Source organism: Schistocerca nitens, chromosome 3 (genome assembly GCF_023898315.1).
Source record: "Schistocerca nitens isolate TAMUIC-IGC-003100 chromosome 3, iqSchNite1.1, whole genome shotgun sequence".
In the NCBI taxonomy this organism is placed as follows: Eukaryota; Metazoa; Arthropoda; class Insecta; order Orthoptera; family Acrididae; genus Schistocerca; species Schistocerca nitens.
This window is the reverse complement of record NC_064616.1, coordinates 946821708-946848609: the sequence shown is the minus strand read 5'-3', so window position 1 is coordinate 946848609 and position 26902 is coordinate 946821708. Positions and strand designations below refer to the sequence as shown.

The 26902-nt window shown below is 43.3% G+C and overlaps 1 protein-coding gene across 1 annotated transcript in view; it reads left to right on the top strand.

Moving 5' to 3' along the window:
• The window catches only part of LOC126249022 (uncharacterized), a 907745-nt gene that overhangs the window by 608895 nt on the left and 271948 nt on the right, over positions 1-26902 (top strand). The window contains exons 25-27 of the mRNA XM_049950624.1: positions 5402-5479; positions 7072-7146; positions 7252-7329. Coding sequence (XP_049806581.1) covers positions 5402-5479; positions 7072-7146; positions 7252-7329 — 231 coding nt within the window. The remainder of the gene's footprint in view (positions 1-5401; positions 5480-7071; positions 7147-7251; positions 7330-26902) is intronic.

Here is a 26902-nt window from a genome sequence, read left to right as displayed (position 1 = left end):
TTGGCATTTCATGTCACGGACAAACAAACGTGTAAGTCTCTGTTCCTTTCCTGGATTTCACCTCAAATGTATCGGCGTTGTTGTCGCAATTGGCTCCTTTGAAAGATCCTGCGTCTTTGTCCTTTGCTGAAATGTGCTCACTTCTGTCCATCTATTTTCAAAAGCATACGCATGTGGTAGCCTCTCGTGTTGCCTTTTATCGTTGTCAAAAACAACCGAATCAATCCTATTGCGGTTGGGCTGCTGAACTTCACGGCCTCAGTCGAAAGTGTTAATTTGTTACTGAAATTCACAAAGAATCCTATGCCGATTCCATGGTATGGGATGCTATTATCCAGTCGGCACCCAACAAAGAAGTTCGGCAATGTGCCCTTCAGTTGGCAAATCCGACTCTAGATGAAGTCCATTGCGCAGTCTTTTGAAATTTCTCGCGCTGCTGGGGCGCAAATAGAGGCATGCGGTGACGTCAGGGAAATACAACCTCTGTGCGCTGTTGACGACGCGTGCGGTGCGTCCCTGTCGGCCGACGTGGCCGCAGTACGCTCCCACGCACAGCCTCAGCCTAACCGTAAACAACCCTCTAAGAAACTGCAGCAAAACCCCCGGCAACTTCCTTCATGTCCGAGGTGTTTTACGAAACATTCACGTGAGGATTGTCCCCAACGTTGGGCTGTGTGTCACAATTGCAAAAAGAAAGGTCATGTGTCTTCCGTTTGCAAATCCGACCGCATACATCATGTTCATGAACATGACGCTGATTCTGATTCTGTGTTGTCTGTCAATTGCACTTCTTCCCTTTCAGGGAAGTTATTCCTCACTGTCCAAATCCTTGGTCAGGATGTTCGCATGCAGGTGGATACTGGTTCTGCTGCCACTATAATTAATTCTCAGACGTATCTTCAGTTGGGTTCTCCACTCCTATCACCTGTCACTCGGCAATTACGGACGTACAATAAACAGAAGATTTCTCTCTTGGGACAATTTAATCCTGAGGTATCTTACAAATCCATCGTTAGCATGGTTCCCATATTTGTGGTTGACCAGAGTAATGCAGAGAATCTTTTTGGTTTCGATGCCTTTCACGTTTTTGGGTTCTCCATAGACGACTCTGTCAATATCGTCTCTGATGCTACTCCTTATGCTCAATTGGATTCCTTGTCGACGACATTTTCGTCTCTTTTTTTTCTCCTGGGTTAGGCTGTGCAAACGACTTTGAAGCTCATATCACGCTAAAACCCACTGCTCGGCCTAAGTTTTTTCGGGCTTGGCCCATTCCTGTGGGCCTTCATGATAGGGTAAAACGGGAGCTGGATCGTTTCACTACTTCAGGGGTCTTGCTTCCTGTCACTTCCAGTGAGTGGTCCTCTCCTGTCGTTGTTGTTGCTAAGCCCAATGGTGACATTTGTCTCTGTGGCGATTTTAAAGCCACTGTAAATGCGCAATGACTCATCGACACTTACCCTATGCCCCGACCTGAAGAATTATTCACTAAACTTGCGGGAGGCCAGTATTTTTCTAAAATTGACCTGTCAGAAGCTTATCATCAACTTCCTCTCGACGCTGCTTCCCAGCAGTTTCTGGTCCTTAACATGCCTTTTGGCCTCTATCAATACCAACGATTGCCATTCGGGGTTGCCTGCGCCCCTGCTCTCTTTCAGTGATTCTTGGAACAATTATTGCTCCCTGTCCCTGTGTGTATAAATTACATGGATGACATTGTTGTCACTGGCTCCACCACTGAAGAACATCTTCAGAACCTCCGCACACTTTTTTATGTCTTACAGATTGCCGGTCTTAAGTGTAATCTTCAGAAATCACAATTTTTTCAGGCATCTATCACCTACTTGGGGTTTCAACTCTCTCGGGATGGTATTCGTCCGCTTCAGCAAACTATCGCTGCGATCGATGCTCTTCCTCGCCCTACATCTGTTAAGAAACTGCAGGCCTTCTTGGGAAAATAGCATACTATCACAAGTTCTTACCGTCTGCTGCTTCGGTGGCTCAGCCTTTGCATCGCCTGTTGCATAAAAACGTGCCTTTTCACTGGTCTGCGTCATGTGATGCGGCTTTCCAGAAATTGAAGTCTATGCTGAAACAGGCCCCGTGCCTGGCTACTTATCGACCTGGCCAACATCTTGTTCTTGCCACAGACGCCTCTCAATACGGGGTCGGTGCAGTCCTTACGCACTGTTTTTCAGACGGCTTTGAACAACCCATTGCTTATGCCTCCAAAACGCTCACGGACGCCCAGCAAAAGTATTCTCAAATTGAAAAATAAGCTTTGGCCATTATTTATGCTCTTCATAAGTTTGGTGTTTTTCTCTATGGATCCAAATTTCATCTTGTTATGGATCACAAGCCGCTTGTTTCCTTGTTTCATCCATCATCGTCACTTCCCGACAAGGCTGCACACCGCCTCCAGCGTTGGGCTCTTTACTTGTCTCGTTTCAATTATGAGATTCATTTCCGGCCGACGGCGCAACATGCGAATGCTGATGTACTGTCTCGCCTTCCCATGGGTCCTGATCTTGCATTCAATAAGGACGAGCTTTTGTGTTTCCATCTGGATGTTGCCAAGCAGCGGGTTGTGGACGGATTCCCCATCATGGGGGACCAGGTGGCAGCGGCTATGGGTTCTGATCCTACCCTCTCCCAGGTTTTACACTGTATTCAGAAGGGTTGGCCAGATCGTCCGTCCGCTAAGACTTCTGACCCGTTGCGGAACTACCACGCTTTGCGCTACCGCCTCACAGCTAGGGATGGTGTTATCCTCCTTTCCACCGATAATGCTTCGCCGCGTGGTGTGGTACCTGCATCTTTGCGTGCTTCGGTCTTGCGCCTCCTTCACCAAGGGCACTGGGGTGTGTCTCGCACAAAATCTCTGGCATGCCGTCATGTGTGCTGGCCTGGCATCGACTCTGAAATAGCACACATGGTCGCTGCCTGCAGCCCTTGTGCGTTACAGGCTGCCGCCCCGAAGTCATCTTTGTCACCGTGGCCTTCGCTTGAGATGCCCTGGGAGCGCATTCATGCTGACTTCATGGGACCTTTTTTAGGTACTTATTGGCTCCTCGTAATTGATGCCTACTCTAACTTTCCTTTCATTGTCCGTTGAACGTCGCCTACCACCGCAGCAACCACAAGTGCTCTCGCCCGCATTTTTTCTTTGGATGGCCTTCCCTCTACACTTGTTACTGATAATGGTCCGCAATTTGCCTCTTCCGAATTTGCGGATTTTTGTGCTCGTCATGGCATTATGCATGTCACGGCCCCTCCGTTCCATCCACAATCAAACCCGGTCCGCACCTTTAAGGCTCAGATGCGGAAACTCCTGAATTCTTCTGCTGCTGATGATGCGCTTCTCCAGTTTCTGGCTTCTTACCATTTCACCCCATGGGCGACCACAGCCCGGCTGAGCTCCTACATGGCCGACAGCCCCGCACGCTACTTCATCTTCTGCGGCCTTCCACCTCACGGCCGTTGGTGCCTTTGCTGGGCCGGTTCACTGCCGATGACTTTGTCTCAGTACAGGGATACGGCAGGCGGCTAAAATGGAGTCCGGGCCGCATCTTATGACACCGTGGCCGACGTCTGTATGAAATCCAGATGGACACGGGTGTTGCAGTGCGTCATTCGGACCAGCTTCGGCCTTGTGTGCCGGCAATGCCTGTTCCGAATGCCGCTACACCACCTTCAGCTCTACCACATGCTCAGGATTTTGGCGTCTCTCATTACTCACAATGCAGCCCTCTCACTGTCATCTCGGTGCCAGTACAAGAACGGACGCCACCATGAGACGTGCCCATGCAGGAACCGGATGACCATCATTTGTTGGAGCAAATCTACTTGCCTCCTTCTCCTACGGTCACCGACACATCGCCCATGTCTCCTCTTATATCAACTGGACTTGCCGCATCGGGTAGATTGGCGCACGGGGCCCTAGCAGATTCGACCCCTACATCTCCTGTCATCTCGACCCGTTATCATCGGGGACACTTCCGTCCGTACGGGAAGCCTCCTCCTCGAGACTTTACGGCCAGTCACACAATGCCTATGGACGTTAGCACTCTACAGGCCACCTCCATCAAGACCAGTGAAAAAATTTCAAAGGGGGAAAAAGTGTTGTGACTCGCCGATCATTCAAAGTGCCGCCACGCAATTACGTGCGTCCTCTACATGCGGCGCTGTCTGCCAGCCATGCAGCAGCTGCGCCACCTAAGCGGCCAGCCAGCCAGCGGCCGCTAGACTTGGACACAGTGCTCATTCGAATGTTACAGTGCTCACATGTCTTGCTTTGTCAAATTGCTCAGTGACTTATATGTGTTGTGTTGTTTGAAATATATGTGTTCAACTTGACGTTATAACAGATACTACATACACCAATAACAAATTATTGTTATCCCTAATCTACTCAAATTGATAATTATGGTAATTACTGCTAGATTAGTTTCTGTGGGTATGTCAGAAGAGAAACAGCTACTGCTGCTCTCTCTGTACTACTTAGCTGCTGTTAGTATGTAATACTTTAAACAAATGATTTATGTAACTTTACACAACCAATTGTCATCTGCCCATATACTGGCAAAGTCAAGATCTGTGTAATACAATAATTTGAGTTATTCAGAATTACGTTCTTGAGTCCGAGTATTCTGATAAGTTTTAGGAGGAGTGGTCAATGTAACATTCTTTTACTTTGTTCTTAAATAACTAGGAATGTTTAATTTTTATGCCTAATACCTACTGACAGTCTTTTGTAGACTTTTGCACCAGAGTAGGAAACTTCGTTCTGAACCCTTGAACCCTAGAACAGGGGTCATAGTCTGCTTCAAGGTGATAAAAGACAGTAAATGAATCAGAGGGAGAGAGACAGTACAATATTAGAATGCAACTGAAACACTTCAAAGTTGAGAGGCATCAGTACCTCTAGTATGATCATTCACAGGTAGGAGTTGCTGTCAATAAGGCTGGCCTATGGAGAAGATGGCACTGTACAATTAAATGGTTGATTGTAGTATTTGTGAAAACACAAGGAGGAAATGAACACAGGGAGTAATAAAACATCTATAACCTCCGGAACATGTACACTATTTTATCTTCAGGAAAGCCACAAACAGTGTTAGCTACTCTGATGCATATTTGTAGTTGTGATAATGCACTTGGTAGTACTTAACAAAATAGAACTGTTGATGTTGTTGTCATGATGATGATGATGATGATGATTTTGATTTTGGTGATTTGGGTTTCATAATCCTAATTTACATAAATTTTTCCAGGTAATGTTCATGTCTGCCATTCACATGGCTGCGATATTTCATTCTATCCATTTCCTTTGTTTACAAAAGTAAAAGAATGTTTTTGATAGTTGCATAGTTACATTGAAAAATATTGTATTTTCTAACAGGTGAACCATATGGTAAATCGTTTAAACAGAAGAAATTTCTTAAACCCAGCAGGTGGCCCACAGATCACCATGAATCAGGTACATTTTCACTACACCTATGCTGTAGCCATGGTTTGAAATTAGTATTTCACTTATTTGATTTCTGTAAATACTGACAGAATAATACATGAAATTGTGTTTGTATAGCCTACAGCTAACATTTTTCTCAAATTCAGTCAAATACAAGGTGGAATTCAAAATTTTCGGGACTGGCGCTGCCATCTGGACATCTGGAAAGTAGGAGTAGTAGATCTTTGCACCGCTATGTGGCGAGAGCTGTATATCTGATGAGTCAGTGTGCGGAGTGGCATTCAGCTGGGAGGATGTGTTGTGTGTCCACAGTGATTTCTGTAATACTCTGTGTTTGGTGCGTGGCGATTTTACGATGGATCTGCACGCAGAACAGCACGTATGTATCAGATTCTGTTTGAATCTCGGGAAAAGTGCTATGGAGATCCTTGCAGTGATTCAACTGCATTTACAGTTGACCCAGAGAGAAAGCAACAATCGTCCCAGTGGAAGAGCCCGGGTTCTCCAAGACCCAAAAAAAGTGATACAGGTGGAGAGCAAAGTGAAGAGCATGATCATCGTTTTCTTTCATACCAAGGGAATTGTCCACAAAGAATTCATTCCACCCAACCAAACAGTGAATTCCGCATACTACTGTGATGTTTTGCGATGGCTCTGTCAAAACGTGCGGCGATGACGGCCCAAACTTTGGCATCAAGGGAACTTGCTGCTGCATCACGACAATGCGCCCTGTCGCACATCCCTGCTCACCAGGACCTTTTTGGCAAAAAACAACATGCCAGTTGTACCCCACCCACCGTACGCGCTATTCCTAAAACTGAAAGTCAAGTTGTAAGCCCATCAGTTCGACACTCTAGAGAGGTTTCAAGAAGCATCACTGGCGGTAATAAACATCCTCAAAGAACAGGACTTCTAGAAAATGTTTTACCAGTGGCAGAAGTGCTGGGACCGGTGTGTACGTGCGGATGGGAACTACTTCGAAGTTGATGGTGACCATTTGTCCAAAGATGAGGTTTTCAACAGATGGCCCTACCAGTCTCGAAAATTTTGGTTAGCACCTCATATTATTTATACTTGTTAGTTGGATCATTTGATTCTTTACGTAATGGAAATGTTAGGACAAAATAAATGTGAAACTTGGAAGCCTGCATTAATTAATTCTACAACTACAAAGTTCATGTGTGAAAGTTCCTTGTTATTTTGATGATTTTATTTCAAATTATCACCAGTCTCTGAGAGTTTCTCACTTTTTGAGATAAATATGTAATAACTAGTTTCCAGATTTCCATGCAAATACATGTTTGTGCAGATACTGTGAACTGCATGACCATGGCATTTTGCTGTATGCACTTTATTATTGAAACTTGCAAATAACATGATAGAAATAACTTTCTAAAGAAGGGCACTAAGTGTCTGAAGCCAGTAAAGACATTAGATTTCTTATACGCAACTGGTTGTTTATTATTTCATTACATACAACTACAATTGCTGCAGATGGATAAAATACTAATCCTACAATTATTCTTCTTGTTTGTATTTTTTATGTAAAAATTGTTTACCCACAACTTTTTATGTTTATTAAGGTATTGTTTTATTGACAGAAACTTTCTGCACGCCAAAGACGCCAAAAAGACAGTATAAATCTCATAGCTGGTCTGATGAAGCCGAAATATTTGGTAAATAGCACTCACCGTTTAAGCTGTCTTCTTTGCTTGTGATATATTTAATCAGCTAGTAAATAGATCAGAAACACTAATGGAAAATTATTACATGGTTCACAGGTGCGGAGTACACAAAACCAGTTCATCTGGAACATGACCGTAGATCTCTTGGCTGGTTTGATGGTGATGAAATTTCAGGTAAATCCTTCTGTTAGATGATTGTAAGTAGTTCACTATTTAATCAGTGAGTGGAGAAACAGTACAGCACTGAAATTGTCAGTTTTTAATTGAGATAGCCAAAATCACATTCGGGTCTTCCTGATGAGTTGAAGCAAACTATAACTAATATATTGTGTGTGCATTTATGAGGCTGTATGTTATTGAATGGAAGAATGATACAACTCTGGGAGTTACAATTTTCTTCTACCCAATATCGTATGTTGTTCTTGCCACTAGAGTTTGGCATGCACAGACATACCTGTAAACCTGCAACCTTGTTGGAGGTTATCAGTGGTGTTTGTTCAGTTGAAAGAGGCAACGGTAGTTACCATTAAGGTGTGTACCTGTATAATAATCAAATACCTACATAATGTCTAGTAGTAAGTGTTCAGATAATAGTGAAGATAAAGAGAGAAATGCAAATACATGAAAACATGAAATTATCCTGAAGCATGGGAGAAAACTGCAAGAAAGCAAACTCGCCTTCATGGAGAACAGTATGTCACTGAAAGGAGAAAGGTGGGAAGAAAGCTGCTGGGTCAGATTGAACTTAAGTTCTTTCTTTATACCATTAAATGATGTAAAATGTTAACAAAGAAAATTAATGAGTTAAATGTCTATTTTTTCCTTTTTGTGCGGTGCAAGAAGAAGGGCATCTTCAATATAAATCAAGCAGAAAAGGTATCAATTTTGACTAATTTGTGTCAAGGAGGTTCTAAGGACCAGCAAGATATGTATTTGATTGGCCTAATGGAATGCTGCAAAGTAGCTAGATATCATCTAAAAGGAGAAACCAAGCAAAAAAATAGGACCACAACATTCTCGTATTTTACACACATCAACAAAAGTTTTGCATCACCTCAGTTCTGAGAGTTCTGGAACCTGTACAGAAAATTGGAATAGAGATCAACATAAACATCCACCCCTGCAGGTCCAGGGGTTAGAATAGGCCCATGGTATTCCTGCCTGTCATAAGAGGCGGCTAAATGAAGTTTCACACATTTTGGCCTTTATGTGATGGTCCCCTGTAGGGTTTGACATCCATTCTTCAAAATTTTCCTGAAGAGTGAGCCAGTTGGGGAATGGCACCTTACATGGGGCATTGTATCCATTGTGCATAGAGACCTTTAGCCCACTTTCTCGCCGTCGCATTGCTGTCCCGCCCATTCTCCATCTCTTGGGCGAGGACACCTTCCTGGGTGCGTTTTCTACCATGCACTATGCAGTGTCACTTTCTGCATCGATGATGACCATGGACTTCTTTGCACCTGATAGCATGGTAGCCAGTCCCTTGTGGTGGGGCTGCGACATACCCTGTTGGTTGTAGCCCCCCTGACCACACAGGGATCGCTCTGCTGATGCATGCGCCATCAAATCCCCACGTATGCCAAGAAGTAGATGCCCATCCCCCTGGGGCATCAGGACTCCCAGCAATGGCTATACTGCCAGGTGGCCTTTGCTGCAGCTGGGTGGCACCTGTGGGGAGGGCCCCTGGTCGGAGTGGGTGGCATCAGGGTAGATGACATGCGATGAAACGTAGTCCATCATCTCTTGCTGGTGGTGAAACACCAGCAGTCTCTAAGCGTTCAGAAGCTCAATTCAATGCACAGAAGTATGACCCCAAATCATTCCCCTTCCTGGCCACACCATGGGAGGAACGTCAGGCTAAGGATGGCAGCAGATCTTATTCAGCCTGGTACCTTGTATGTTCGAGAGCTGATGGGGAATCTTTCATGACGATGAAGCCTCAGTTTTTTGTTGAGCAGTTAGAGGACAAGTTTGGGGAGGTGGAGGGCTTGTCCAAAATGAGATCTGGGTCAGTCTTAATCAAGACAGCATCCTCTGCCCAGTCACATGCATTACTCGCCTGTGACAAAGTGGGGGACATTTCTGTAACCGTGACGCCCCATAAGAGCTAAAATATGGTCCAAGGTATCATATTTCACAGGGACCCTCTTTTGCAGTCTGACGATTAGTTGCGCATTTATTTAGAGTGACAAGGTAGACATTTTGTCTGGCATGTCCACCGGGGTCCGAGGGATAATCAGGTTGCCAACAGTGCCTTCATCTTGTCCTTCAAGTGTGATACATTGCCCGAGAAGGTCAAGGTGATGGTCTGCCACTGTGATGTAAAGCCCTATGTCCATCCCCCAATGAGGTGCTTTAAGTGCTGGAAGTTTGGCCATATGTCTTCTCGCTGTACTTCCAGCAGCACATGTCGAGATTACAGGAACTGTGGCGACTACAATCGAGTGTTAGGTGGAGTTTTCATTTATGTCCTAAACTCAGTCTATAGTGACCCTGTGCCTCTTCAAACCCCTCTTGAAGCTGCAGCTGTCAGAATAAGGACAATGCAGGAAATAACTGTCTGCAGAGTATGTATTCCTCCAGATGGTGCAGTACCCCTGAGTGTATTAGCTGCGCTGATTGATCAACTCGTTAAACCTTTCCTAATTTTGGGAGATTTTAATGCCCATAACCCCTTGTGGGGTGACACCGTGCTTACTGGTTGAGGCAGAAATGTCAAAACTTTACTGTCTCAGTTCGATCTCTGCCTCTTAAATACTGGGGCCGCCACACATTTCAGTGTGGCTCATGGTAGTTACTTGGCCATTGATTTATCAATTTGCAGCCCAGGACTTCTCCCATCTATCCACTAGAGAGCACATGACGACCTGTGTGGTAGTGACCACTTCCCCATCTTCCTGTCACAGCCTCAGCGTCTGGCACACGGATGCCTGCCCAGATGATCTTTGAGCAAGGCAGACTGGGGAACTTTCACCTCTGCTGTCACCACTGAATTCCCCCACACGGTAACATCAGTGTGATGGTTGAACAGGTGACTAGCACAATTGTTTCTGCACCAGAAAACGTGATCCCTCGCTTTTTAGGGTGCCCGAGGCATAAGGAAGTCTGTAGGTGGTCGCTGGAAGTCGCTGAAGCAAATAAGGAGCGTCAGTGAGCTCTACAGTGGCATAAGTGGCACCCTTCCCTGGAGCACCTCATAGCCTCTAAATGGCTCCATGCCTGCATTCGCCAATTTATCAAACGATGGAAACAGGAGCGTTGAGAAAGATACGTCTCGACCATTGGATGCCCTATGTCACCTTCCCAAGTCTGAGCAAAGATCAAATGTTTTTTCAGGTACCAGACCCCAACAGGTGCTCCCAGTGTTACCATAAATGATGTGTTATCTACCAATGCAAACGCGATTGCTGAGCACTATGCTCAAGCCTGTGCATTGGAGAATTACCTCCCAGCCTTTTGCACTCTCAAACAGCGACTGGAAGGGAACGTCCTCTCATTCACCACATGCCACGGTGAATTCTATAACCCCCCATTTACAGAGTGGGAGCTCCTCAGTGCCCTTGCGCATTGCTCCCACACAGCTCCTGGGCCTGGTTGGATCCATAGCCAGATGATTAAACATCTTTCATCTGACTACAAGCAACATCTCTTCGTCATCTTCAACTGGAACTGGTGCGATGGCATCTTTCCGTTGCAGTGGTGGGAGAGCACCGTCATCCCGGTGGTCAAACCCGGTAAAAACCCGCTTTATGTGGATAGCTATTGGCCTATCAGCCTCACCAACATTCTTTGTAGGTTGCTGGAATGTATGGTATGTTGGCGGTTCGGTTGGGTCCCTGGAGTCACGTGGTCTACTGGCTCCATGTCAGGGCGGCTTCCACCAGGAATGCTCTGCCACTGATAATCTTGTGCCCCTCAATTCTGCCATCCGAACAGCCTTTTACTGATGCCAACACCTGGTTGCTGTCTTTTTTGATTTACGAAAAGCGTGTGACATGACCTGGTGACATCGTATCCTTTCCACCTTATATGAGTGGTGTCTCTGGGGCCTTCTCCTGATTTTTATCAAAAACTTCTTGTTAGCCGCATGGGATTAGCCGAGTTGTCTGAGGTGCTGCAGTCATGGACTGTGCGGCTGATCTCGGCGGAGGTTCAAGTCCTCCTTCAGGCATGAGTGTGTGTGTTTGTCCTTAGGATAATTTAGGTGAAGTAGTGTGTAAGCTTAGGGACTGATGAACTTAACAGTTAAGTCCCATAAGATTTCACACACACACTTCCTGTCGCTCCATACTTTCCGCATCCAAGTTAGTGCCTCCCATAGTTCCATCCATATCCAGGAGAATGGAGCATCACAGGGCTCTGTATTGAGTGTCTCTCTATTTTTAGTGGCCATTAATGGTCTAGCAGCAGCTGTTGAGCCCTCCGTCTCTCCTTCTCTGTATGCAGACGACTTCTGCTTTCTGTACTGCTGCTCCAGTACTGGTGTTGCTTGATTGTCACCTATAGGGAGCCATTCACAAGGCACAGTCATGTGCTCTAGCCCACAGCTTCCAGTTTTCAGCCACAAAGTCGTGTGTCATGGACTTCTGTTGGCATCGGAACGTTCATCCACACCCAGAACTTTATGTTCATGATGGTCCACTCACTGTAGTGGAGACATATCGATTCTTAGGACTGGTTTTTGATGTTCGATTGACTTGCTTTCCTCATCTTTGTCAGCTTAAGCAGAAGTGCTGGCAGCACCTCAGTGCCCTCCGTTGTCTGAGCAACACTAATTGGGGTGCAGTTCGCTCTACACTGCTGCGGCTCTACAGAGCCCTTGTCCAATCCTGAATTGACTATGGGAGTGTGGTTTATGGTTCGGCAGCGCCCTCAGCATTGCATTTACTCGACCCTGTGCACAACTGTGGTGTTCGATTAGCAACAGGAGCTTTTAGGACGAGTCCGGTGACCAGCATACTGGTGGAGACTAGGGTCCCTCCATTGCAAATCAGACGTGCACAGCTGCTCACCATTTACATAGCACACATTCGTAGTTCTCCTGAGCAACCGAATTACCATCTCCTTTTCCTGCCCGCGGCAGTCCATCTCCCGTATCGGCAGCCCAGGTTGGCGCTAACGATTGTGGTTCGTGTGTGATCGCTTCTGTCTGAACTGGAGTCCTTACCTGTACCACCTCTCCTCAAGGTCCATTCACATACACCTCCATGGTGTACACCTCGGACGCAGCTTTGTCTGGACCTTTCACATGGCCCTAAGGACTCTGTTAACCCTGCAGCTCTCCGCTGTCACTTCCTCTTGATTCTTGACGTGTTCCAGGGCTCTGAAGTGGTTTACTCTGATGGCTCGATGGCTAATGGTCGCGTTGGCTTTGCCTACGTTCATGGTGGCCATATTGAACAGCATTCCTTACCCGATGGCTGCAGTGTATTAACTGCAGAGCTGGTGGCCATTTCTCGTGCAATTCAATATCTCTGTTCATTTCTCGTGCAATTCAATATCTCTGTTCATGCCCTGGGGAGTCTTTTCTTTTATGTACTGACTCCTCCTTTGGTAGCGTCCATCCAGGAGTCTATCTATGCCCTGGAACGGTCCAGTCGTTCAGTGGTGTTTGTCTGGATCCCTGGTCATGTTGGAATCCCAGGAAATGAACTTGTTGACTGGCTGGCCAAACAGGCTACACGGAAATCACTTCTGTAGATAGGCATCCCCGCAACTGACCTGCATTCATTATTACGCCGCAAGGTTTTTCAGCTTTGGGAGATGGAATGGCAAAATCTTAGTACGCACAACAAATGCAAGCCATTAAGGGGTTCACAAATGTGTGGAAGACCACGATGAGGGCCTCTCACAGGGACTCCATGGTTCTCTGCCGGCTCCACATTGGCCATACCTGGGCAGCCCATAACAACCTTTTGCGCTGTGAAGACCCACCTCGGTTTGGTGCCCTGTTGACAGTGGCCCATATTCTTCTGCTCTGTCCATCTTCAGCTGCCCTGCGACTTCATCTTCGGTTGCCAGACTCATTATCATTGATTTTAGCGGACAACGCCACATCAGCTGATTTGGTTTTACGTTTCATCCATGAGGGTGGGTTTTATCATTTAATCTGAGTTTTAGTGCATGTCCTTTGTCCGTCTGTGTTCTCCACCCTATTGCTTTTAGGGTGGTGGTTTTAATGTGTTGCAGAGTGGCTGGCTTTTACTTTTTATTTCTGTGGTCGGCCAGCCACTGTAATATGCTTCCTTGTTTTACTCTCTTCTTATTGTTTCTTGCATCTCCCTGTTGTTATCTTGTCCTCTTTTGTTCCTTTTAGTGTTCGTTGCCTTTCCTTTGTTCTTGTGGTCTTCCTTTTTTTGTGTTTTGTGTTATATGTCTCGTCTGTTTTATTCTCAGACTTGTGGCATTGTTTTATTAGGAATAAGGGACCCCCTCTTTTAAACCAACCAACCAACATAAACATCATTTCCACACTTTTTATTGCTCATGCAAACCACACATTGCACATTGTATCATCATACAGTGAGACCTTCAGAGGTGGTGGTCCAGATTGTTGTACATGCTGGTACCTCTAATACTCAGTAGCACGTCTTCTTGCATTGATGCATGCCTGTATTTGTCATGGCATACTATCCACAGGTTCATTAAGGCCTGTTGGTCCAGATTGTCCCACTTCTCAACGGCAATTCAGCATAGATCTCTCAGAGTAGGTGGTGGGTCACATTGTCCATAAACAGCCCTTTTCAATCTATCCCAGGCATGTTTGATAGGTTTCATTTCTGGAGAACATGCCGGCCACTCTAGTTGAGAGATGTCGTTATCCTGAAGGAAGTCATTCACAAGATGTGCACAAAGGGGGCGAGAATTGTCATCCATGAAGACAAATGCCTCCCCAATATGCTGCAGATATGGTTGCACTATTGGTCGGAGGATGGCATTCACGTATCGTACAGCCGTTATCGCATCTTCCATGACCACCAGTGGTGTATGTTGGCCCTACATATTGCCACCCCAAAACATCAGGAAACCTCCACCTTGCTGCACTCGCTGGACATTATGTCTAAGGCATTCAACCTGACCAGGTTGCCTCCAAAAACGTCTCTGATAATTGTCTGGTTGAAGGCATATGCGACACTCATCAGTGAAGAAAACATGATGCCAGTCCTGAGTGGTCCATTTAGAATATTGTTGGGCCCATCTGTACCCCGCTGCATGGTGTCGTGGTTGCAAAGATGGACCTCACTATGGACATTGGGAGTGAAGTTGCACATCATGCAGCCTATTGCGCCCAGTTTGGGTCATAACATGACATCCTGTGGCTGCACGAAAAGCATTATTTAACATGGTGGCATTGCTGTCAGGATTCCTCTGAGCCATAATCCATAGGTAGTGGTCATCCACTGCAGTAGTATCGCTTAGGCGGCCTGAGCGAGGCATGTCATTAATAGTTCCTGTTTCTCTGTATCTCCTCCGTGTCTGAACAACATCACTTTGGTTCACTCCGAGATGATACTTCTCTTGTTGAGAGCCCTTTCTGGCACAAAGTAACAATGCACGCATGATAGAAACACGGTATTGGCCATCTAGGCTTGGTTGAACTACAGACAACATGAGCTGTGTACCTCCTTCCTGGTGGAATGACTGGAACTGATCAGCTGTCGGACCCCCTCCATCTAATAGTTGCTGCTCTTGCATGATTGTTTACATCTTTGGGTGGGTTTAGTGACATCTCTGAACAGTCAAAGGGACTGTGTCTGTGATACAATATCTACAGTCAACATCTATCTCCAGGAGTTCTGGGAACCTGGGTGATGCAAAACTGTTTTTGATGTGTGGGTATGAAATGGCTGAGAAGGACTTTCTGTTTGTAAGACTGCTTTCTTAAATCTACATTTCAATAACTAATTCACATCTTCAGTGACTGAATCAATTATTGATTTCTGGACAGTATCCTTAATATCTGCATGCCAAGCATAGCAGTAGGTGACAATACTTGTCACCTGGCATAATTGCCAAAATAAAAAGTCACATAGAATTATTCCCCACAAAGAATTCTCTCTATAGTTCCAAAGGAGTATACTACCTTGATGCCTCTCTAAATATGAAGATTGTGTATCACCTTTTCACAAAGAAATATGGAGAAGAAAGGAAGAAAGATAAGTATGAATTCTATTTGAAGTTTTTCAAAGAAAATTTTACTTTGAGTTTCAGCAGGCCACAGATTGATGTTTGAGGTGAATGCAAACAACTCAGTACAAAACTAAAGATCACAGTCTCAATGATAATGCAAAGTGAGTTGCTGCAGTAGAAATGATGATACACAAATGAAAAGCATTTAAGTTTTGTGCCAAACTCAAAAGAAATTAAAACTTTAAGCCTTATGCCAAGAAGAAGAAGAAGAAGAAGCTGTTTGTGCCATAGTTTTTTATCACATTCAGAATATGCCACTTCTGGTGATACCTGTGCAGGAAATGTTTTACTACCAACAGTTATGGCTCTACAGATTTGAGACAGATGATGTGAAAAGTGATACTCGACATTTCTATGCATGTCATGAAGGACAAGCTTTGAAAGATCCAAATGAAGTTTGTTGCTTTATTTATAATTACATCAAAACAAGCCTCCTGAGATACAGGAACTTCATGTTTTTTTTTCCGGATGGTTGTCTGGGGCAGAATCGTAGTCATACAGTTTTGAGAGTTCCCTTATGTCATTTACAAAGCAATTGTTTTTGCACAATTTTTCAGTATTTCTCTGTTCATGGATACTCCTTCATATAATGGGACAGAGGATTTGGAAATGTCAAATGAGTCATAAGAAGACGTGATTAAATTTATCTACCAGAAGATTATCAGCACCTGATTATAAGCAGTCACAAATTAAAGGCATTTACAATATCAGTAACCAAATATACAGTTGTGATGGACTTCAAAAGCTGGTGACCAAACTGTCATAAAAAAACTTGCCAATCAACTGTTCAAGGAAATAATGAGACAGTCTCAGTTTCAACCTATAATCAGTTAATTTATGACAGTTCTACACCAACTTATATTTCTGCTACTTGTTTTTCTCAAGCCTCACATCACTCCAACTTTTCCAACTGAATCAGTCTACAAGATACCATTGAAAAGTGGGCTCACAACCCAAGTGTAGACATGAATCATGAGAGAAATGCTATCAGTACCCCAGTGGCAACCAATGCACCAGTGCCCACTCTAAGCTGGGCTGTCAAATTCTGTGGAGTTTGGCCTACCACGAAACATAGGGAGTGGGAGACCTGTGGCTAACTTTTCACAAAAGTATAGATATGCATAGGAATGCTGAAAATCAGTATGCTAATCAGAGCAGGAAAGTACATTAATTAGAAAAGATGCTGCACAAGGAAACGATTCTGATATTGAGAATCAAAGAATCCACATAACGGTTGACAACACTATAGACTTTGGTGCCTAGAGATTAATCAGGATCAAAACAGATAGGAAAATAGGCAAAGGATCTCTGCTCTTGGGAACGGTCTTTGCAGTCAACAAGATGTACTCCAAACAATAACATCGGACTGATGACAATGGGCCTCAAATTTGCTAATGAGTCTTACACAATAATCAGTGCATATGCACCAATAAACCAAGATAATGAGAGACAAAGGAGTAGTCAGTAAGCACTGGGATGAACTAGAGAAAACCCTGAGCAAAATTGCTAAAGGAGGTGTTAAAATTTTAGTGATTTATTTAAATTCTCAATTAGAGAAAAGATAGAAAGAGGAAAGATAGGACAATATCCAAGTCATACATTCAATAACAAGAATGGCCAGAGACTGGTTGAGTTATATTACAAACACAATATGAGGATAATGACAACTCACTTCAAGAAACAGATTCAAAACAAATGTCTGTTTGCGCAAACATTTTTTGAATGAGACTTTAATTTTCATGTGTCTGGTCACACCTTCTATACTCATGTGATTTAGTTACACTAAGCAAATGCATTTGCTCTTGGTTAAAAAGAAAGAAAAAAACACACACACACACACACACACACACACACACACACACACACACACACTCGCGTACATTATTATCATGATTCCTAGATACTGTAGTTATTGATTTATAATAAACCTTTTTTTAAATGACTTTGAATTTAAGAAATGTTTAACTTTGACCTAAGAGAGATTGGATCACTATAAAGGCAGTAGTTGTATTCCAAAGTGTTTAACAGATGCGTGGTTGGTTGTTCCATTTCCCCACTCACAGACAAAGAGTACTTGTTACTTTACTCTATTTAGATCTGCTAAACTACAGTGCTTGAATTGAAAACTGGGATGTAATCAGTAAAACCATACCATGTGCCCTTTTCAGCCGAAAGAAGCATAATACTTGCTAAATAATTTGAGCACATGTTCTGAAGGTTAAAATTGAAAACTGTTTTTGTATCTGCACTCAAAATAACTAACAGATTTTTTTCTTGAAAATTTTCAACTTGACTTTAGTGAGAAAATGCCACAAGCAAGCACAAATTCGTTTATATAATGTTGCAACAAACATTAGTGAACTTATTCGAAGAAAAATTATATCAGTTCTTAATTTTGTCAATTTATGTTAATCTCACAAAATCTTAATACTTAAATTAACCACTGATTCCAGTAAATATGTAAAACTGTGATTTATCTTTAAGCACCAGAGTTTTTCAGTTACATTTCAGAATCCAGATAAGAGCAGGCTGCAATTATAGATTAAGTAATCACCTTTTTCTGTACTCAGAATACATTTAATTAATAGGTTTGTTAAGTCAGATTATCAATACTACATGAACATTAATACAGCATACAGTTATTCTCAAATTAACAATATGACTCTGGAAAATTACCTGGGATGAAGAAAATAATATTCTTTCAAGTATGTCATGACCTACCACAGGGTAGAGGTAAGACAAGGGGTTTGAGGTCCATCTGCAATTTTAAGTGGTGAGAAGCAAATGCAGAAAGATAAATTCCCAGTGAAGACAGCTGATGACTTGGATCAGGGCCAAACACTGTCACAGGGCACCTATGAGGGGTGTGGATTTTGGGACTTGATTGGATGCTTGCAACAGGAGACTTGTGGCACTCAGGGGTCTGACTAACGCTATTTGTTAGCGATCAGACTAACTACTACACTAAAGGTTAATTCTAAACATTAGAAAAAAAGCAAAGAAGGTTGGGGGGAGAGTACCAAACTGCTTGATCATTAGTTCACAAAGATGGCAAAAGTCAGTGTCTGAATCCACAGGGGTGAGCGCTAATAGAAATAGCAAACACTAGCAGCAAACTACTTTGTAGCAACAGTATTCAGCTGAAAGCTAAACACCACTGCCACTCCTATTATGGCCAGCAGCAACAGTGTTTTATGTCACTTGGCTCTGCCCTCACACCTTTTGTGAGTGGGGACTGCTGTAGTAGCACTCTAACATGTGTAATCCCTCTTATGTTGCAGTTCTCAGGAGCAATTATCAGGCTTGCTGCCTCTTCTAAGATGTGCCCTTTCATGGACATCTGCTACTATGACACCTTAGAACAGCATCTAGGCAGTGGTGGAGTTACCAGTTAATTCTCTGAAGTGAAACTTGTGCCCTGGGACAGTTGCGCAGAGCCTCTGCAATTTGCAGGGCTCTAGTGTTACTACTTAGCTCCAGTAAACTAAATGCTACCACTTCACTTTTGCCTGCTCTCTGCATTGTGTCTTTGATTTCCCATCTTGGAGCACCCATGATGTCTCCCAACAGCCTTAAATGTAGCAATGTATAAGTTATTATGTTGTCAATATACAACATGTCCCCCAACGGGAAAAATTTGTTGATAATTATTTGACCATAAATTTGTAATCTGGCTTCTGTTGTAGTTAAAAACAACTTAGCTTTAAAAATGACATTATAGACATTCTTGGTTAATGAGTCTAGTTCTCTTTACATTTTGAATTTTGTAAAGTTTGTATTTCACTTCGATTTTTGACACACGTGAACATCAACATGAAACACTGTTTCATTTTTCACTGCACTTGTATTCCCCTGGATACATACACATAGAAGAATCATTGTTAAAAGATCAGTTCATTTTTCATGAATACATACACCACATAGAACATAAATTTAAATCATTGGGTAATTAACTTTTCCCTTTTTTACATTACAGATACAAATAAACAACAAAAACAAAATATTTTCTCTCTTTTTTTATGTTACATACACACATCCAAATTTATGTTTATTTTTCGTCACACCACGTATACATAAACATATCAATACATCACATTACATATTATCATTACAATAATAAATATGAAAGAGAACACACAATCTTACAAAATTGTTATTTACATTTTACTTAGGTGATTCACAACAGTAATTTCTTACTCACTAAGGGAGTTTTGCAGTGCCTTGCACTATCTTTGATCTCTGCATGGAGGTGACATAGGTAATGTGGCTATTTCCTCATTGCATTCAAATGTAACAGAGCCATCATTACTCTTCATTATTTCCTCTGCTTAACCAAAGAGGCCATTTACTATGAATGTGTGTCATTTCCGACACTTCACATGTGTTTACTATGGTCATCCTCCCACACACTCTGCCACAACAATCATCATCCGTGCCTTTCCTCGTGTACTTAAAGCAAGCAGTATGTGCACAAACAACATATAAACATAATACTAAGTACTACAACTCCTAGAAAATACCAGAACGAATAATGATACCAAGGTATTTCTGAGATGCTATGCAGCCTTTGGAATGTCTCTTCTTGCTTAATGCCCCATTCATACTTAACACCTTTTTTCAACAACTTATGTAGTGGTTTTGCCACTTCACTAAAGTCACATAGGAAGAATCTGTAGTACCTGACTAACCCGCAGAAACTCTTTAATGCTTTTGTTGTACTGAGCAAAATACTGACATGAATTCTTTACAGAAGAATGGAAAAACTGGTAGCAGCAGGCCTCAGGGAAGATCAGCTTGGATTCTGGAGAAATGTAGGAAAATATGAGGCAATACTTACCCTATGACATCTTTTTGAGGATAGGCTAATGAAAAACAAACCTAAGTTTATTGCATTTGTTCACCTGGAGAAAGCTTTTCACACTGTTGATGGTAATAGACACTCTGAAATTCTGGAGGTAGCAGGGGTAAAATACAGGTAGTGAAAGGCTATTTACAGCTTGTACAGAAACCATACAGCAGTTATGGGGGTCAAGGGGTACGAGAGGGAAGCAGCAGTTGAGAAGGGAGAGAAAGAGAAGCTTGTAGCCTATCCCTGATGTTGTTCAGTCTGTACATTCAGCAAGCCATAAAGGAAATGAAAGAAAAATTTGGAGAAGGAATTAAAGTTCATGGAGATGAAATGAAAACTTTGAGGTTTGCCAATGACATTGTAATTCTTTCAGAGACAGCAAAGGATTTGGAAGAGCAGTTGAACAGAATGGACATAGTTTTGAAAGGGGGATATAAGATGAACGCTAACAAAAGCAAAACATGAGTAATGGAATGCCATCGAATTAAATTAGATGATGCTGAGGGAATTAGACTAGGTAAAGACACTTAAAATAGTAGATGAGTTTAGCTACCTGGGCAGCAAAAGAACTGATGGCAATGGAGACTGGCAATTGCTGCAAGAAAAGCGTTTTTGAAGAAAAGACATTTGTTAACATTGAATTTAGATTTAAGAGGTAGGAAGTCTTTTCTGAAAATATTTGTATAGTGTCTAACCATGTAGTACAAAAGAATGCTGAAGATTAGATGGGTAGATCATGTGGCTAATGAGGAGATACTGAGTAGAGTTGGTGAGAAAACAAATTTGTGGTAGAACCTGACTAAAAGGAGGGACACATTCTGACAATTTACAGCTGGAGGGAAGTGTGGGGGTAAACATGATAGAGGGAGACCATGAGATGAGTACAGTAGGCAGATTCAGAAGGATGTAGGTTGCAGTAATTATTTGAAGGTGAAGAGGCTTACTCATGATAGAATAGCATGGAGAGCTTTGGACTGAAGACCACAATAACAAACACAAATGTAGGAGGAAGTAATATGTTGTACAACTCTAACCAAAGAGTGCTCGCTCAAACTTTCAGTAATAAGCCACTCCATGATGCACAACATCTCTCTTGTAACCTCTGCCAGTGAAGTTTGTCAAGCATTTCTGTAGTGCTCTTTTGTCGACTAAATGATCCTGTGATGAAATATGCTGCTCTTCATTGGATCTTTCCTATATCTTCTATCATTCCTACCTAGTGAAGATCCCAGATAAATGAACATTGCTCAAGATTCAGTCTAACATGTGCCATTTTCGATGTGGATCAATTATATTTCCATAAGATTCTTGCTATGAATCTGTGTGACAACTGCTTTTCCTGCTATTTGCTTTACATGGTCATTCCACTTAAGGTCACTGTGGGTAGTTACTCCTCGATATTTTTCAGTGGATACAGTTTCGAGTAATTTGTCATCAATAGTGTAATTGTGCAGTAGTGGATTCCATTTACTATGTATGTTATTATGTTCCATTTATTTATATTCAGGGTCAACTGCTAGAGCTGCACCATTCATCACTCCTCTGCAGATCATTCTTCAAATTGGTACTGTCTTCTGGCATTGCTACTTTCTTATAGACAACCATATCATCAGCAAACAATCTTGAAGAGCTTCTGACCCTTTCTACTAGATCACCTGTGCACACTGTAAACAGGAATGGTCCTATCACACTTCCTTGGGGTACTCCAGAAATTACATTTATACCAGTCAATTTTGTTCCATTAAGAGTGAGGTGTTGAGCTCTCTCTGGAAAGAAGTCTTAAATTGAGTTGCAAATCTGGTCCAATACTCAGTGAGCTCCCATTTTTTTCACTAAATGGCAGTGCAGGATGGTGTCAAATGCCTTCCTGAAGACAAGGAACATGGCATGAAGCTGGTTATCTGCACTGCTACAGGCCTCGTGGAGGAACAGAGCGAGCTGAGTTTCACAAGATATCAGTTTGCGGAATATGTGTTGATTTTTATAGAGTAGATTTTCATTCTCCAAAAACGTCACAGTTCATGAACATAAAACATGTTCCATAATTCTGCAACAGATTAATGACAATAATATAGGCCTATAATTATGTGCATCTGTCCTATAATCCTTCTCGAAAATGGGAATGACCTGCAGGTTTTTCCAGTGACTAGGTACCTTTCATTGTTCCAGCAATCTTCAATAAACTGCTGCTAGACGGGGAGCAAGTTCTTTTGCATAATCTTTATAGAATCTTATAGGTATCCTGTCTGGTCCTGATGATTTTCCACTACTAAGCGATTGTAGTTGCTTTTCTATTCCACTAATGGTTATCTCATTATCTGCCATTTTGGCATTTGTATGATGATTGAAAAGAGAGATTTCAGTATTTTGACCTTCTATCTCTGTTATCTTTTGTTTTGGTGCCTGTATGGTCATTAAGTGAATGAATTATCTTTAGTGACAAGATATACTCAATTTGTAGTGCGGTCAATTACATCCTCTGCTTGTATACTTTCTGTGCTGTTCATTACTTTATTAAATATATTTTCAACTTTATTAGCTTCTAGCTTACTTTGCACAACACTTTCGATGTTCCTACACACTATTTCTTTCAGAATGAGTGTCATCATTTTACAACCACCCTTCCTTTCATTCTATCCCCCTCCCCCTTCCTCTCTCTCCCTCTCTCTCTAATTACCTCTTTCATTCTATCATCCCACTCACATTGCTTTAACCCTCAATATAGATTATTGATTGTTTCATTCAGTTAATGAATTATATCTTTGCTCCTCACTATTATTAGCTGATTTTAACATTAGGGGATTACTATTATCACACTCCTCTTTGTTGTTTCCTTTTGTGCACTTATTCTCAACTGATACCATATTTGGCTTCTGAGAAGTGAGTTCTGTGCCCACATCCATGGTGGCATTCTTCTATCTGTCTACCAATGTGGACTCATTCCAACATTCAGCTGAATCAATGGCTCTGCATGTATGTATAGGCTACAGTGAAGTAAGCCAAGTTCTTAATGCAGTGATGTTGTGGCGTTGCCACGCTTTATTTCTTTGTTGATAGTCCTCGGTTTTGACTTACTGCATTTTTACACTGACTGAAAAATGGGGGGTGGGCGGTGGGGGGGAAAGGGGGGGGGGGAGGAGTTCAACACTGACTACTGTAAGTGATGTAGCCGACAGTTGCACAGTTGCATTTCACAGTTCTTTACTTTCACTGTTCACAACACACAATATTACACAGTAATCTGGCCAGTTCACAGTTAACTTTCGATAACCCTCATTAATAGATTGCAGGCAAACATCAGCATACTGCTACAATAGTTTACCATTGAACATCTATGAGCAGTAAAAACCTAACCACACAGTTCTTGCAGAACAATACGGTTTGTGTGACAGTATTGAACAGACACTGTCATTGTGATTCTTCAGTTTCTCCCAGTGTATTTGTTGCTTGAACAGTCCACGGGTATACTGCCAGTTCATAGTGTCCAATGGGCACAATATTTTGGCGATCAGGCATGTCGCCATCATCAGGTGCGCTGATGAACTGAGCTCCTGAGGGCGGGCGGCTGAATTAAATCCCCTCCCCCCGCGGGCTGCTCTCTTCGCCGTTCTCGCCCGCACGCCGGTGGTCGCAAAGACGTGGGCATCGGAATCTGTCGTAGCGTCGATGTGCTTGCTACGTCCACCCTGGTCGCCAGTTCGTGCTTCTTGCTGAGAGTCTTCTTAATTACATTCAATGCCAGGTCCCAAGCCTTGCTCAGATTGTAGCCGCAATCTCGGTTGATAAGATCTTCCCTGGTGCGAATTTCGATAGCCTCCCTTATAACGCTGTCCCAATATTTAGAGGTCTGAACCAGGGTCTTGTTACGCTCATAATCCATCTCGTGTTTCTCGGACAAACAGTGCTCTGCTACAGCTGACTTATTTGGATATTTCAGTTGAGTGTGCCTTTGATGTTCTCAGCAACGATCTTCGATGGTGCGTACTGTTTGTCCGATATCGTGGCTCAGACGCCAAGAAATTGTCACGTCAAGGACCTGTACCACCAAGACTATGGGCTCCTTAAGGTCCACAAAGAGGGGTACCTATGTGCCCAATTGTCAGCAACATTAGGGCACCTACTTACTTGCTAGCAAAATATCTGGCTGAATTACTTAGCCCCTATGTTGGTAAATGCTCTCACCATATCGGTAATTCTGTGGATTTTGTGAAACGTCTCGACAACTTCAGACTGAAAGACACTGATATCTTAGTGAGCTTCGATGTGCCTCTATGAGAGTCAGTCGAGCTTATTGGGTAGAAATTTGACGAGAAGACCACCGAACTCTTTAGGCATGTCTTGACCTCAACGTACTTTCTGTTTAGTGGGGAATACTATGAGAAAATGGATGGAGTCGCAATGGGCAGCCCACTCTTGCCGGTGGTCACGAATTTGTACATGGAGTACTTCTAGGAGGAAGCCTTGGCGTCATCCAATTGGAAACCTAATTTTCTTCCATTATGTCGATGACATGTTCTTCATCTGGCCCCATGGTAAGGACAAGCTCCTGGATTTCCTTACACACCTAAACTCCATAGACCCAAACATCAAATTCACTATGGAGACCGAAGCAGAAGGAAGATTAGCATTCCTGGACGTCATGGTCAAGAGAAGAGCTGATGGTTCCCTGAGCCACGGTGTGTACAGGAAGAAAACGCACACTGGCCTGTACCTACGTGCAGACAACTGCCACCACCCTTCTCAGAGGAATAGAGTACTCAAAACACTAGTACACAGGGTACGAAGCATCTCAGATGCAGAGAATCTGCCCCAAGAATTGGAACACCTCAAAACCGTGTTCCGAAAGAATGGGTACTCGGAATGGCAGATTAGATACACTCTCCATCCCACCACCACAGCACAACCTGTGGAGAGGAATGAAGTCACGGAAGAAGAGGTAGCCATTGCCTTTATTCCGTACAATGGCACACTATTGGGGAAAATCAGCCATATATTAAAGAAACACTAAGTTAAAACCGTCTTTTGCCCGCCCAATAAAACACAGTCATTACTGGGAAGTGTGAAAGATGACCTCGGTTTGAGGAAGGCCGGGATATACCAAATTCCATGTGAGTGTAGGAAGACTTATATTGGACAAACAGTACGCACCATCGATGATCATTGCCGAGAACATCAAAGGCACACTCGACTGAAATATCCAAATAAGTCGGTGGTAGCAGAGCACTGTTCGTCCGAGAAACATGAGATGGATTATGAGCGTACCGAGATCCTGGCTCAGACCTCTAAATATTGGGACAGCGTTATAAGGGAGGCTATCGAAATTCGCACCAGGGAAGATCTTATCATCTGAGATTGCAGCTACAATCTCAGCAAGGCTTGGGAACTGGCATTGAATGTAATTGAGAAGACTCTCAGCAAAAAGCACAAACTGGCGACCAGGGCGGACGTAGCAAGCACATCGACGCTCCGACAGAATCCGACGCACATGTCTTCGTGACTGCCGGCGCCCGGGCGCGGACGGCGAAGAGAGTGGCCTGTGGGGGGACGGGATTTAATTCGACCGCCCGCCCTCAGGAGCTCAGTTCGTCAGCGCACCTGACAATGGCGACATGTGTGATAGCTGAAATATTGTGCCTGTTGTACACTATGAACCGGCAGTATACCCGTGGACTGTTTGAGAGACACTGTCATTGTTTTAACACATGGCCTGTTTGTGTTACACTTATTTTGTGGTTATGTTGAGGCATTGTTGTTGATCTAACCAATACAGGTTTCTTGTCTGAAAATCGGCAGTGCTGTGACCATAGCTGCTGTGTATGTGGACAGACAATAAACCACATATGGAAATTTTAAGAATGCATCAATTACTAAAAACCAAAAGGAGTTAAGAATGGACCCGCAAAATTGGCATGAATATGCACCCATGTGTGCTGGGTGTGGGGGGGTCTACATGGGAAAAGAGATGCCAGTGGTGCCACTTGATGTGTGGCACACTGTATGCAGGCTGACACAACATGTGTGATCTCATTGTCAACAACCAGGCAAAACACATGGTGACAAGTCAGCAATTCTGTATGAGCAACACCCCAATGGTCCAGGCAGTGAAGGCAACTGTTGTCCCACTGCATTGTGGTCAGGATCACAACCCTGGATGCCAACTCCTCAGTAGCCAGCAGTAACACACCATCAAGTACTGAGAGGTGGTGGCGGAGAGCATAATATGTACACAAGGGATCTGCTGCTTGGCCTGGTGGTTTAGGTGGCCAACGTTGGTGGACAAGTTAAACAACCTGACATTAAGACAAGATTGGCCATGAAAGCCACCAAAATTTGTATCTGCATTTGTGTGCTGTGCAGTGAGTCAGTGAGCCACTGTGGCTGCATCAGGAAGATATTTATGGTAGCACAGAATCTTTCCGAGAAAGGCCTGCAACTCTTTGACATTGGTAGGATGTGGCAAATCCTTAATGGCATCAACATGCTGGCATAAAGGGTTGACACCTGCATGCAAGACTTCAAATCCAAGATAGACAATAGTAGGCTGAAAAAATTGCGAATTGTACAAGTTACATTTTAACCCAGCGGTGTGCAGCACCATGAACAAAGCCTAAAGGTCCTGCAAGTGTTCATCTGTTGAGGAACCTGAGACGATAGTATCATCCACCCATCATGCTCTTCGGCACGGAGGCCGTGAGTTCCAAAATG